Consider the following 15070-nt stretch of genomic DNA (forward strand, 5'->3'; position numbering starts at 1 on the left):
AACAGTCACTGAAGTAAAAATATGATTGTTAAACAGTGAATGATATTAGTAGAAGGAATTCTTTGTTTGGAAAAAAGATTTAAGGAAACTCCCCAGGATGCAGCACTAAAGGATAAAAAGATGGAAATATGAAAGAGTAGTTAGACACATAGGATAAAACGTGAAGATAAGATATAAATAGGACTACTAGCTGGAAAAGACATGTTATGCAAATAAACAAAGGATGAGAATTTTCCAGAACTGATGAACAAAATAAGAATTTGGGCTCATGAGGAATGAGCTCTTGAAAAGAATAAATACAAATAAATAAATACTATTTGGAATAGTACCTGACTGCTGGAAAGATTCTTTGAGGCAAACTGATCTGTCTCCTTTGTTTTGAAGATGAAAAAACTAAGGCCCCCAAAGATTAAGTGATTTATCTAGGATCAAAGAGCTGATTAATGACAGGAATAAAAACCATCTTAATACAGCACCTGCCTTGCAAGCGCAAGGTCCTCAGTTCAATCCCCAGTATCAAAAAAACAAAAAAAAAAACAAAAAAAAGTTAATATGCTATATTTTAAGAATAATCGATGAAAAGAGCACAAGAATTTGGCATCACGGTTACAAGAATAATGTAAAGGTTCATGGAATTTAATTTGAGAGTTGACAAATGAAAGCACAGCTCATTCAAGTGTCATAAACAGGTGCTTAACAAATGGTATTTAATAAGTAATTAGGGCAAACTAGGGCTGCCCACACATACCTTAAAAAAAGAAATAATTTCAAGACAATTTTTCTCTTTAAAGTTTAAGTACCAGACCATTGTAATCATTTCAGTACCTAGACTTCGTACCTATTATCCTCCTCTATTTAATAAATGTTTCAGTATTTTAAAGTGCTTCTGAATCACATTTCTTCCTATTATATATATCATGATATAAGGTAAATTACTTTCTTCCTCTGAAACAGAACAATTCACATCTAACTGAACCTCTAGCTGCCTATTCTAAGTCTGAAACAGATTTCAAACTGGTCAGAGGGACACAAAATATACTGAAGATCTGATAGAAAGGAGTCTTTTATGAATAATTTCTGATGATGACTCAGAGGTGTGTATTAAGGAAAAGACCCAGTCAGTATAAGGAAATGTAGTTAGCTCTTCTTCTGTTCATAGTTTATAATTTTGAATGTATGGAGAGCAAATTTCTACAATTTTAATGCTCTTGGATTGTAAGAGTATAACGAAAATAATTTTATGGCCACTTTTGACAACTTTTAGATTAAGACAATATTTCTCAGAAATATAAAAGACTTAAAAGTATTAAAATGATATGATTTGGTATTTGTAGGTTGAAACATTTTCAAGAATTTCTAATTTATCTTTAGCTTGTAAGTAAAACAATCCTATTATGTTATGAAAGTTTAAGTGTAAAATATATAAGGCACAGATAGTTCCTTAACAAAATGGGAAAAAATGCTGACACTTAAATACCAGACTCTTGTGAGAAAACTAATCTATTCTATGGATGAATCTTGAACCTTTCAGAGCATCTCGGTGAGTTTTGGCTCATATAAGAGTTAAGAATATTTTAAAGTTTCAGTAAGTTTTAACTACTCATACTAACACATCTGACAGTGCTAAAAAAGAATTAAAAAATAAGCAACTACCAATAGCAAAAATGAAAAAACTAAAATTGTTTTAAAAGCCATGAAGAATACTTCTATCAAGCATTCACTGCATAAATAGATCATACAGATTATAAAAAACTATTATGACACTTATTTGTATAAATGAAAATAGTACATAGATGAATCACACAAAAATGAATTAAAGAAACTTTGATTTTGGTCTTATACTTAATTAGCAACAGCATATAAAATCCCCACACAATGGCACCACTGTAAAATGTTACAACTCTTTGGGAATGCAATAAGGCAAACATAAACCATAAAACTGTTCATATAATTTCACTTCATCATTGCTTCTCGGCCTCTTGGCTAAGATGAAGTGTGATTTCACTTTATCCCCTGCAAGAATTTATCCAATCAAACTGAAAGCCACTCAAGTATTCAGTAGTAGAATAATGGTTTAAATGAGTATGAAATAGTATGCAGAAAATAATCATTATAAAAACTAAATATAGTTAAGACAATATCAAATATAAAAAAGTAGATGCCTTAAGACAAATTATTTGGACAAAAAAGGGAAAACCAGTGTTATAAAATTAAAATTCTACAGTTAGTGCATTAACATGGTGAAGACTATAGGTAAATTTTCAGTTACTTGCCTTTTCAAATAATTGCTACACTTCCTTATTACAAATTAGACATATCAATTTTTAAGTTGATAAAAGGGCAGAAGTTCCTCAGTTATGTTCTAAAACCTAAATACTTCTCTATTTGGACTTTAATTGGTAATGAAAGAAGATATACCTCAATTTGCAACATTCCAATAGGCAGAGATAGTCACTGTTACCTTTGGTTGACATAAAATGCAGGGCACTAACAATATATAATAGTATAAACTTTCAACTCACAAATTTATGTGTTTGGTATGTTATGTTAATATATCATGATATCAATTCTCTTCTCATTGTCTATTTCATACTAAGAATTAGTTTTAATATTTTCATTTATAATATGCTGTCACTATGCTGAAAACGCTCTACCAAAACATCTAACTTTTTATCTTAAGTTCATATTAGATCAAGCATAAATAAAGCCACTTTGGCTTATATATTTTAAAATTTTTGAGATAGATTGTAAGCAATCACACTTAAAAATGGCAATTCATAGAAATCTAAAAACTTGTATTTCATCAAATTTGAGGGGCCGGGGATTTAGCTCAGTGGTTCCCCTGCCTGCCTCGAAAGTGCAAGGACCCAAGTTTGATCCCCAGTACCAAAAAAAAAACTGAAATGAGTCCTCCTTGTGAAATTACATTTGAGTAAATGAAGAGGGACTTGAGTGTTTCTATAGGCTAGCTGCGTAATATATTACATTCTCTTAACTAAAATATGGAGCACTCATGACATGAAATGTGCTATTGTGTAATGTGACTACATTTTCAAAATTATAGGAAAGAGGGATGGAGAACTTTCTGAAGCTATTTGAATGAAAACACTTGAGAATCTCTGCAGTTAAATATTCAGAGCAGAAGAGATGAGCTGGAAATGACAGGCAGCTATCTCCATGTCTAGAAATGTCACTTGAAAGAGCACACAACAAAGAAACAATGTCACACACACTAATGCCCTATAAAGAAATATAAATAAATGCTAAAGAATGAAGAAAAGAAAATTTTAAGATATATTTCTTAGTTTAAAATTTAAAAATTATGTTATTTAGGAATTTGGTACAAAGTAGTTTACTCTGTTAATATTACCACCAAGAAAATACCTCATAGCTGCCAAAATACAACACTAAGGAGCTGTCTTCTGTTCTAATGGTAGAGATAAAATTAATTAATTACTTTTGTCCTTCTATTTATATCCCACTAGTGGGTAGCACGATAATTTGGTTCATTTAAAAATACTGATTATAAAACTTTATTCATTTTCAAGATCTAAATGCAGCCATTACTAGATAAGTACAGTCTTATCAACAAAATATTTTAGTACTAATAGACTCTCTAAAACACAAAAAAGAATTCAATAATGGTTATTTCATAGTCGAAGAATTTCAAAACAATGGAGCTACTCAGAAACCTAAATAAAAGTAATACTAAATTATGACTGCTTTTGTGAAACTAAAGAAAACATGTAGCTCATATTTTTCTTTCATTAGAAAGCTTGTTCACCCTTTTCACAGGAAAAGACTGAAGCAATATCAAATTCAGAAAGCTAATTTTCCTGAATCAATCAAATTTATATTTTAACAACATAAAAACATCTTTAAAGAACAATTGATAGAACAGCAAAAAACTGAACAACTGCAAGGCCACAGATAATGTATATAGCAAATAAGTTGCATGCTACAGAAACTGTAAGGGATTTTGTTTGCTTCATACCGAAAAAAAAGTATTTGTCTCTCGCACACAGCTTGTCACTCTGTATCTGTATATAGGATTCATTCAACTATCGACCAGGAAATGAGGATCCTCCTGACCAATCTCAAAATGTCTTAATCACATCACCTTCTCCCTTTGTCTCATTTAGCGTTTTAAATTCACAGCTCAAATTCTGCCTATTGGACTCCTCAGGTTTTGATTTTTTAAGTGCCAGCTGGTCTGGGAAAAGCGATGAGCAGTGTCCAAGAGACCGTGCAATGTCACCAATGGTCCACTTGTCTTCTGGAAGGGCGTGCTCCTCCAGTGTGAATGGCCCCTGTTTCGTTCGGGTCAGCTCTAGTACGCTGGCACAGGAAGCAAGCTCTACAGCAACAGGAGGTAAAAACCCAGAAGGCAAGTGATTCAGTATTTCAGTCATAAGTTCTGAAATGACAGAATTAGACTCAATCCTCTCAAAACCACACCACATTGCAATATTGTAGTAACTGCAAATAATGCAAAAACCAAGAGCCTTGAGTTGAAATGCAGCAAAATATTTAATAACTTATAAACTGCTTTAAAGTTTACAAAGAACTTGTACCCATTTTTCTTATTTAACTCAAAAAGCAACGCCATGAAGTAAATAGTACCCTTACTTAGCAGATGAGATAATATCAGCTTTCCCATGTCCTGATTGCCAGGAAAGAGCAGAGCAGAACCACAACTTTCTGGCTATTTGCAATACCAGGTTTTTTTTGGGGGGGGGGGGGCGTGTACCAGGAATTGTGACTTTTTTTTTTTTGGTACCGGGGATCGAACTCGGGACCTTATGCTTGTGAGGCAGGCGCCAGAACTACCGAGCTAAATCCCCAGCCCTTGTACCAGGAATTGAACTTGGGACCTGCCACTTTCGAGGCAGGCAGCAGAACCACTGAGCTAAATCCCCAGCCCTGCAATACCAGTTTTTAAATTTTTTTATTTGTATCAATGAAAATAACTTTTAGAAGGGTAGATTTTTTTTTTCTGACACGACTTTAAGTTAAAATGTTTTTTACTTGAAAGAGTTGTCCCTTACATCCATTATTCTTGTTTTCCTTTTCTGTTCCTCCTTCTCTTCCTTACCATTACAAGTCTCTTACTACAGCTGCTGAGACTGATAATTGTGCACTATAAACCAACAATGCTTCCAAAGCTGAAAACAACAAGAGTTCAGTTCCTCAGGCCAGTACTCAGAAATATTAAAAACAGAAATTTCCCTCTTCTCATCAAAAAGGAATATTACTCTCTAAATGATAATTCATAATTCATTTTTCTGCTTACCTTTGCCAATGTCACTGACCAGGCTTCTGATATAAAAACCTCCTCCACATTCAATATCTGGAATGTTAACAGTGACATGGTAAATCGCTAACCTCCTATGAAAGCTACTTTACATAGAAATGCTGCCCCTAAACAAATGTAAAAATGCACTATACAAACAATTGAGTGATAAAATATTTATGTGCTAAAACATAAATTATTCATCCAGTAGCATATGTGTTTGTGAGACTGAAAAGTCATGGTGGAAAAAGCAAACAGCAGAAATTCATGAACACATTTTAAATTAACTGGCAAGTCATACACTTTAATACCTCAGCCTTGTTCATTTAATAGATTTTAAGTAATTAGAAATCTCAGTTTTGCTATAGAGGTTAAAAATCTGTTTTCAGATAGGTACACCCTGTTCATTTATTAGGGTTTAAATGGTTAAAAATCTGAGCTTTGCTACTATGAGCTATAGGTTTTAAAAATATTTACAGATTTGTACAGTCAAAAAAAAAAACCCTTTCACAGTTACAGGAATTATGTCTGAGATACTATACTAGAGACAGAGAGAGCTCAGCATATTGAAATGTTCTTACAAATATTCCTGGAAAAAAATCATGAAATAAAATTATACAATATCCTAGAACTGACAGAACATCAAAACATCTTAACACAGCATTACAGAAGTTTATTGGTTGAAAACACAGCCCTGATTTATTTTTTCATCAACAAGACATCCTGAAAAGAGCCAGCACCCTTTCCACACAAAAGGCTATATTCTAGCTGTTTCTAGTCTTATGAAATCCTGTAAAGCCATTTGGGTGAATTAATCAAAACTCGCCACCTGGGGATTTTAATTTTTTTTCATCATCTCACAGTTGGGGGCCACTGCTGAGATAAAAGAGGAGCACTAGGATCAAATATAGGAATGCTAACGTTTTTACATTATATTTGACTTTGCTCAACAGCTCTTTTGGCCTATTGTACTCTCTAGTCAACAAAATATTTATAGCTTAAATGCAGTCAGAGAATTTAAGTTTTTATTTCTTTTGTAGAAAAAATCTATTCTCCCAAACCAGCTGTTACACTTTCATGGAGCAAAACATTTTTCAATGTGTTTTTTCATTATCTATCCAACAGTTTAGAATCAGCAAACTTAAGAAAAGGAGGCATGACTTATTTTTCTAATTATACAAAACCACATTCGGAAGAAATTTAATCCATATTAAACAATATAATGCCAATAGAGGAAAAAACAATGAAGCTTAGGAATAAAGGTACTGGGAAAGTATTTCTAAAAGAAATCCTATTCGATATGCATTGAAATTAAGGGTAGGATTTTATGGAGCCTGTCAATTAAGAACAACAGCTTTTGATTCTTCATAGTTCTTTTTTTTGGTACAGGGGATCGAACTCAGGACTTTGCGCTTGCAAGACAGGTGCCAGAACCACTGAGCTAAATCCCCGGCCCACTCTCCCACTCTTCATAGTTCTTATGTTCAAGCCTTCATCTGCAACTTTCTTTTTTTTTTTTTGGTACCGGGGATTGAACTCTAGTCCTTGCACTTGTGAGGCAGGCAGCAGAACCACTGAGCTAAATCCCCGGTCCTAGCTGCAACTTTCTACAGCCAGGAAGAAGAGAAAATTTTTAAACAATCAAAACAAGCATTTTGATTTTCAATTTATTTCAAATTTGGATTATATAGTCAAATTGGTAATCTAAATTGAAAAGTGATCGTATGTCCAACGATACATTTCTGCCTTACTCATTTTCATGATTTTTAACACTAACTTGCAGTTAACAAAGAAGGGTTAAAAAAAAATCAGTCCATCTGTAGACATTTTTAAAAAATACTTCTTAAAAATACTGCTTACCTATTCTTCTTCATAGAGATCTAAGATTATTACTTCCAGCTTTATAGTAAGGTGGTGTACAACATATGAGAAACTCAGGGTAGTTAGAAAGGCATTTCTAAACCTCCATGTGGCTATAGGTATCTTATTAAATGTGTTATCAAATCATACCTTTTCTTTTTGAAAAAATCTCCAATATGGTAGGGACCCATTAAAATTACATAACATTAGCCAAATACAAAATAAAAGTCTACATAAATATAGATGATTTCAAATTTCCCCATCTTACCTAATGTGAAAAATGGCGGCTGGAATTTTTGAAGGGAGATACTGTACACCGTAACTGGCCTGGCAGGTTTTGCCTCTACTACTTTGCCTCTCTTCATTAAAGTTGAAAGTCTCTGCCCATCTTTCTTTAATGCAGAATAGCTTGCAAAACAAAAGGAGAGAGGGAGAGAATGAGAGAGGAAGGTTTGAGGGAGACTGAGAGAGAATGAGAAATAATTCCAGATGACAACATAAAAAGAAAGGGTAACAAGCAGTCCTTTAAATTAAAAGCCCTTCTTAAAAAAAAAACCCCAAAACTAGTTCCCCCCCCATTCCCAATCTACCACACAGTGTTGATGGCGATACAGTTTCTAAATATCTTTGAGGGTAATAAAAGCCATCCAGGCTCTCCACAAGCAATGTTGTCAATTTTAGTCTTAAACCATCTTCCCAGAGATGGCTATTCATATTTGCTCTTCACTAATCCTCATTCCAAATTGAGGCACAAGGAAGTTAGTAGTAATCTCTGGTCATAATAATCTCAGCTAAATTTCCTTGAAACCATTTCTATTATAATGAATTTACTTTTATATAAAAGTTATCAAAGTGTTTCTAAAACACTAATAAGCAAATAATATTCTTAATAGATCTTAGCTCTGTGTGATAAAATTTTATTATATCACAACATGCTTGGATAGTCACAAAAAAGAAATTCTAAAAATGGTCCTCATAAATTAATGTAAATAAGTTTAATTTAGATTAACAGTGATCCAAAATAGTGTTTATGCCAGTCTTGCTAACATATTTAAAGCTTTGCTTTTGAGAAAAATCATGAAGAAACACTTCTTCACAGGTAGTTCAAAGTTCTTGAAAACACACACACACACACACACACACACACACACACACACACCCCAAGATTTTAAAACACAAAATAAATACTAAATTCTAAGCTTATCCTGACACATCCTATACCCATTCCACTATTTTTAAGAAAGTGATTTGCCTTTAGTGGAAATGCACATACATGTATGGTTAAGTAGTGCTATGCTCTGAATGTTTGTGTCACCCTCTGAATTCACACACTGGACTCTTAAGTACCAAGATGATGTTATCAGGAGGTAGGGCCTTTTGGAAGGAGATTAGGTCACGTTATTTGTTCCCCTGCCCCTTCCAACATGATAGGACACAATGAGAAGGCACCATCTATGAGTGCCTGACCAGAAATTGAATCTGCCAGTGCCTTATCTTGGACTTAGCTCCCAAAACTGTGAGAAGTAAAATTCTGCTGTTATAAACTACCCAGTTTACTGTATTTTCTTACAATAGTCCAAATGAACTCCTATGAGTGGAGAATCAATATACTTATATTTTTAGTAAGTTATAACTCTCAGCTGTTTCATTTGTCATAGAGAAAGATTCTGGGTCCCAAGGGAATGTGCCTGACACCTGACAGACCCAGCACAGCAATTCTGGGAAAAGTGCCATCTCTGAGCTCCCAAACGGCCGCGATATCTGTAGACAGAATCATAAAAGCTGAAAAAAACTGAGTAGCACAAATGCTAGCTGTTCTAATACCCAGGGACAGAGGAGACTGCATTCTATTACCTCTTACTACATTCAGAAGCTTCACATCCAGTCCAAAGCAGGCTCACTTTTACTTCATCATTTACTTTGTCAGATTTAAAACCCGCCTCAACATACAGCAAAAGGATGTCCATTTTATTTTAATTATGGTGATGTTAACCAGTAGAAAATAAAACTAAACATTTATTCAAATAAATATTTGAACTTACAGTGGGGGTACTTGCATTATAGTCCCAGTAAATTTCTGTAGAATGCCTTCAATATCTTCTTGTGTTATTTTATCTGCCAAAGTGAACAACAACAAAACACAGTAAAACAACCATAGAAGTACATATGCTATTTTTTACAGTACCAACAGCTCTGAACATTCATTAAAAAAAAATTTTTTTTCCAATAAAGCATGTATTGCAGTGCATGTCCTGCGGGCCAAATTCTACCTTGTTGAGAAGAATAAATTACACTAATTATCTAAGAGAAAGAAAATTTTACATCATCATTTATTAAGACTAAATTTCCTTTGCTTCAATTTTTCTCTAATAAAAATGATCCAATCATCATATGTGCAGTTAGTGGGTTCTATGGCCTTTAGAAGACCTGAAGAAAATGCCACATTAGCTAAAGGAATGGTCCTGCAGTGAATAGTAATGGGGTGATCAGAAATGAGGCAGAAAAATAATACCCATAAATTCTTTTCTCAGTTTCTCTAGGCATGAAATATTATAAATAATTTATAGTGATACTGAAGATTAAGTATTATCCACATTTTATGTTTTACCGGATAGATTTCAAAACTATTCTGTTATGGCATAAATTTTATGCACTCACAATCAACTTTATCTCCAAGTTATACTTATCTGTCTCCCCTATCCCTTCTCTGCTGCACTTCTTTAAATGAAGATTCTCAGTAAGCCTCAAAAATAAGCCATTGTGGAGCAAGAATATACACAAGCATTTTTTAAACAATAATTTTAGAGGCTGGAGATTTAGCTCAGTGGTTTTGCTGCCTGCTGCCCAAGCACAAGGACCCGAGTTCAATCCTCGGTACCAAAAAAAACAAAACAAAGCAATCATTTTAGAAAATTTGAATCAATACTAATACATAAAGCTTTTAATATGTTAGTCATGTTTTCAATGTTTGGTACTCTTTCAAATAAAATGATACAGTATCCATAATTTTAAAAACAAAACTATGACATATAAATTCAATATTTGGGATTTTCATACTCACAGATGAGTCTTTACGCATATTTCATATTCAATAATAAACTAAATCTTAGAAACAGCCCATAACTTGTTTAGGCCACAGTCAAAGTAAAGAAATAACATGACTTTTATAATTTTGCAGTATTTTTTTTCTAGTATATGTACATTTGTTTTTATTTGAACAATATTAAACAAAAATTAATCGGTGTGCTTTGAATTACTGTTCTAACACTACCATAAGAATTGAAAGGACATAAGAAATACTGTGTCCTGATTTCAGTATCAACCCAGCAAGGCAGTTTTAACCTTAATGTGACCTTGATTCTTATAAGCCCAATACAAACAAAAGACTACAATCTAGTAGACCTACATAGCGAAAAGCTACAGAACTCAAAAGAATTTCTTCAACATCTCCCAAATCATAGATCTCAGTGGCAGTCTGTTCATACTGTTTCCCAAACAGATGTGTAGCATTATATGGGCGAAGATTTTCCCATGAAATGTTTTTACTCTACTGCAACCTTAACATATTAGGTAGCCCCTTAGTTATGTAAATCTGAGATTTTTAAATTTAGATGGCCAATTCTTCCACCATGCAGGCACTTTCTAAAAAAAATGTCATTGACAAAATTTCAGTTGTTCATAACTTGGCCAAATATTTTTAAAACAAGACTAAACAGCTTTCTTCTACTAGGCTTCTCTCCTTATTGACAATCCTGCAAAAGTGCAGTCCTTTGTCCTGCTTTAGTGACTCTTTCACTGACAGCCCCCACATAAGACGATGTGCTCTTTCTCATTATACTTCTGCAAGCTGTCTCTTTCTGACTTTACATCTCAAGCATTTAAGGTATGTGCTGTTCATCCTGCAATTAATCATATATAATATTTTCTTAATATTTAAAGGCATTATCTCACCAGTGAAATTCTGAGCTTCTCAAAGGCAAAGGCAGTTTTTCTTCTTAGATAACGCATACTATTCGGATGGCACTTAAGACATTCTTGCTGAAATTTAATTTGCTAAATAATAGAATCTCGAGGTTGAAGGGCATTTAAAAGTCACGTACACCATCATTCATCTGATGTTTGAATTGCCAGAAAGAAAGCCTACATAGCAACTTATTTTATAACAAAAGCTGAGCTTGTGATACATGAGTAAGTAGTGAAGCACACTGGCTATATCTACAATGTGATATTAGTCCAATCCCAATAATAACTGTCTGTAAGAATAATGTCTCTACCTCCAAAGGAGTTAAAAAGAAATGTAGAATAAAATCTCCACAGCAAGAATAACCAGTAACTAGCCAAAAGAAGTATATTTGGTAAAAGAAGATAGGTGTGACACAAATGTTGTAGAAACTAGATAATTATGCTTTGTTTAGTAAATTAATAAGACGTCAGTATGACAGCATTCATTTGAAATTAATTTTAAAGCCATTCTCATAAAATTAATATTTGCAAATCATTATTTGCTTAAAATGTATTGATTCTTCCAGTGAAATTACAACATAATCACCTGGGACTCAACTGAACTATGGAGATAAAAACAGTATGATGGAATCAGAAACAATATGCAGCTATAATACAGTAACTATCACTGAAGAAGTCTAGCCACCATAAGTAGCTGTTAAAACTGCAAAATACACTGCACATCCCATTTTAGACACTGGACAAGAGGAAGCAAGGACTGAGAAAAGAGAAACAAAGAAGGTAATTGTTTTCTTACCTGTCGGGGGAAAAGGGAAATTCTAAACAAAGCAAAATGATCTGATTGAACAGAGATCAGAATTTGGGGAGCAGATACAGACAGATTTGGAGGAAGTTACACAGATAGAGATGTTTATAGGGGTTTCCTGAGGTCTAATTCTAAACTGCACATACATACAGTGAGTCTGTACACAATTAAATACCTTCTACCAAAGCTCTTCTAAAGGTGGGAGATGTTTGAATTTCAATGATGCATAATGAAGAAACTTTGCTGAACAATATTATCAACAGAGACCTAGAAAAGCTACACCTTGACAGTAGGCCTTATCTAGACCAAATATATGTATGTTTGAAAAAGAGATAGGTCTGATACAAGTGTTTTAGAACTTTAGACACTTTTAGTCAAATATTTTAGATGCAGCCTATCAATCCACATGTACAAAAGCAACTAGAATAAGTTTAACAAGGTTGATAAACACAAGATCAATATATAAAAATCAGTTCCACTTCTATATACTAACAATAAACAATTTAATGAAATTAAAATGTGAAATTAAAATGACATTAAACTGTAGAAAATTCCATTTATAAAAGCATCAAAATATGAAGCACTCAGCAATTTCACACACACAAAACATATATAAATCTGCACACACGTCTGTAGTACCAGCACTTGGGAGGCTGAGACAGGATTAAGGGTTCAAAGTCAGCCTTGACTACATAGCAAGATCCTGTCTCAAAAACAAAGGAAAAAAAAATCTACACACACAACACTAAATATATGGCTGCAAAAAATCAAAAATTTAAAATCATAGAGAGACATATCTTGTTTTATGGGGTTGGAAGATTCAATATTATTCTCAGTTCTCTCCAAATTGATCTGCAGAATAAACTAAATTTCAAAAATCCCAGATGACTATGTGAATGCATATATATATGTATATGTATACAAACTGACAAAGTTAATCCATATGAAAATGCAAAGGACTTCAAAGAGCACAAACAACTATGAAAAATAACAAGTTGGAAAGCTAACACTCCTTTGATTTCCAGACTTATTATAGAGCTGTGATAAAACAGTGTGATACTAGCATAAAAACAGCCAAATAGATCAAATAGAATAGGGTCTAGAAATAAAGGTGTGCATGTATGGACAACTGGTTTTGACAAGAGATTCCAAGACATTTAGAAAAAGGATAGTCTTTTTAAAAACAGTGATAAAATAATTTAATACTGTGGTGGTTAAGTGATTAATTGTCAACTTGAGCAGAATCTTGAGATGCATGGTTCTGGGCATGGAAGACCCACTTTAGGGACGATTGTTGTTGGAAAGGTACAAAGAGGAGAATGGGAGGCAAGGATTTCAGTGGATTTTCCTCGGAAGAGCTTCAGTGCCGCTGATTTTCCTCACAGGAGCTGCTCTCTTTGCAGGAGCTCCATTATTCGCCCTTGCCAAGGATGGCTGCTATTCTCTTCCGAGGAGCTCTGGTCTTCCCTTTCACCTTGGGTGTAGTCTGTTGGCTTTCAGCAGATTCTTTAGCAACTAGCGCCGACCCTTCGACCTCCCTGTGCAGACCCTTCGGCCACCTGATGTGGATTCGTAGGGGACATTGCTGTGGGCTCCAGGCCCTTGGCTGGATCCTTCAGATCTCTAGCGCACAGACAGACCTTTTGCACTCTTCTTCATTTGACTCTGTGGGTGGCCACTGTAGGCCAATCTTGTAAATTTCTGTGTCATGCATTAAATCGTACTCAGAGCACATGCAGTCTTTTGAGGGGCCTTGCTCCAGCCCTGAAAGCTCTTGTAAGCACTGACTAATACAAATATACATTAAAAAAATAATAAATAACTCAGATCCATACCTGAGATCATATTAAAAAATTAACTCAAAAGAGATAACACAGGGGCATATGGTAGTGGGACATCATGGTCAACCCTGCTTGTGGGTGATTTAGGAAAAGTTATTTGCTCTATCTACTCTTGTAACTGTTCTCTAAGTCTGTTATTTCAAAGTAAAAAGAAAGATTGTAAGGGAATATTATGAACAACTTTAAGCCAATTACATTTGACATTTTAGATGAAATAAGATAAACTCCTAGGAAAAATTATCAAGAATAATACAAAAAATAAAAAAGATATCTGATAGCTAGCTTAAAAACTTCCTTAATAAAGAAAATTCTAGATGAGAAGTCTATCCATAAATTCTATCAAACATTAGAAAGAGAAATAAGACACAAATTTTTTCAAAGAATAGGAAAAAATGATAACACTCCCTATTATAGATTATATCTACATGTGCCCCCAAAGCCTCAGGCACTCATAGGTGGAGCTTTTTGGAGGTAGCTGGATTTAGGGTGTGTGAATATGGGTTATGGGTGTGATAACTGGAAGTCCACTCATAGGATTAGTATGGTTCTCGTTGTAGCTGGATGAATTTACTGAAGATAGAAGACCCAACTTGGGTGTGAGTGGCAATAGGCATGTAGCCTGAATGGAATAAAAAGGGAAAGAGAAGCTCACTGCTGTTGCTTCCTGATTCCTGTCTGCCATGTCACGGACTGTTTCTGCTCTGCAACACCCCTCTGCCATGCTGCCCTGCTTTGGAGTCAGCTGACTACGGACGGAAACCTCAACAAAGTGTGAGCTAAAATAAGCCTTTCCTTTAACTTGTGGGTATCAGGTATTTTGTCCCAGCAACGAGAAAGTAACTAAGACACTCTGCAACCATTGTATGAAGTTAGTATAAGTTTGATATCAAAACCAGTCAATGATATTAAGAGAAAGGAAAAATAAATACAGGATAACCTCACTCATAAACATATATGGAAAAATTCTAAACTAAATATTAGCAAACCCAATCCAATAATTTACATAAAGGATAGCACATCACAACCAAGCTGGATCTATTCCAGAAATGTAAAGTTAGTTAAGATTTGAATAAGTAGAAAAAAATCAATAAATTCAAAAAAATTTTTGATAAAATTCAACATGTGCTTATGATTCAAAAACAAACAAAATCTCAGCAGATTAGGAATAGAAGATAACTTCTGTAGTTTGAGATAAGGAAGCTAAGAAAATCTATAGCAAAAAAATCTTTAAGAAATAAGATAGGGAGATTTGTTCTTCCAGATATCAAGACTCAGTCTAAAACTACAGCAGTTAAGACAGTTTGGTAT

The 15070-nt window shown here is 34.0% G+C and overlaps 1 protein-coding gene across 1 annotated transcript in view; it reads right to left on the minus strand.

Moving 5' to 3' along the window:
• Positions 1 to 615: 615 nt before the first annotated feature.
• The window catches only part of Trub1 (TruB pseudouridine synthase family member 1), a 41931-nt gene continuing 27476 nt past the window's right edge, over positions 616 to 15070 (minus strand). Inside the window, exons 5-8 of the mRNA XM_004838868.4 lie at positions 9196 to 9268; positions 7422 to 7561; positions 5294 to 5350; positions 616 to 4357 (exon numbers count right to left, since the gene is read on the minus strand). Of these exons, the coding sequence (XP_004838925.1) occupies positions 4098 to 4357; positions 5294 to 5350; positions 7422 to 7561; positions 9196 to 9268 (530 nt within the window). The 3' untranslated portion in view covers positions 616 to 4097. The remainder of the gene's footprint in view (positions 4358 to 5293; positions 5351 to 7421; positions 7562 to 9195; positions 9269 to 15070) is intronic.

This window comes from Heterocephalus glaber, unplaced genomic scaffold (assembly GCF_053883595.1).
Source record: "Heterocephalus glaber isolate CG9 unplaced genomic scaffold, H.glaber_assembly_v1.0 deba00001497, whole genome shotgun sequence".
NCBI classification, from domain to species: Eukaryota; Metazoa; Chordata; class Mammalia; order Rodentia; family Bathyergidae; genus Heterocephalus; species Heterocephalus glaber.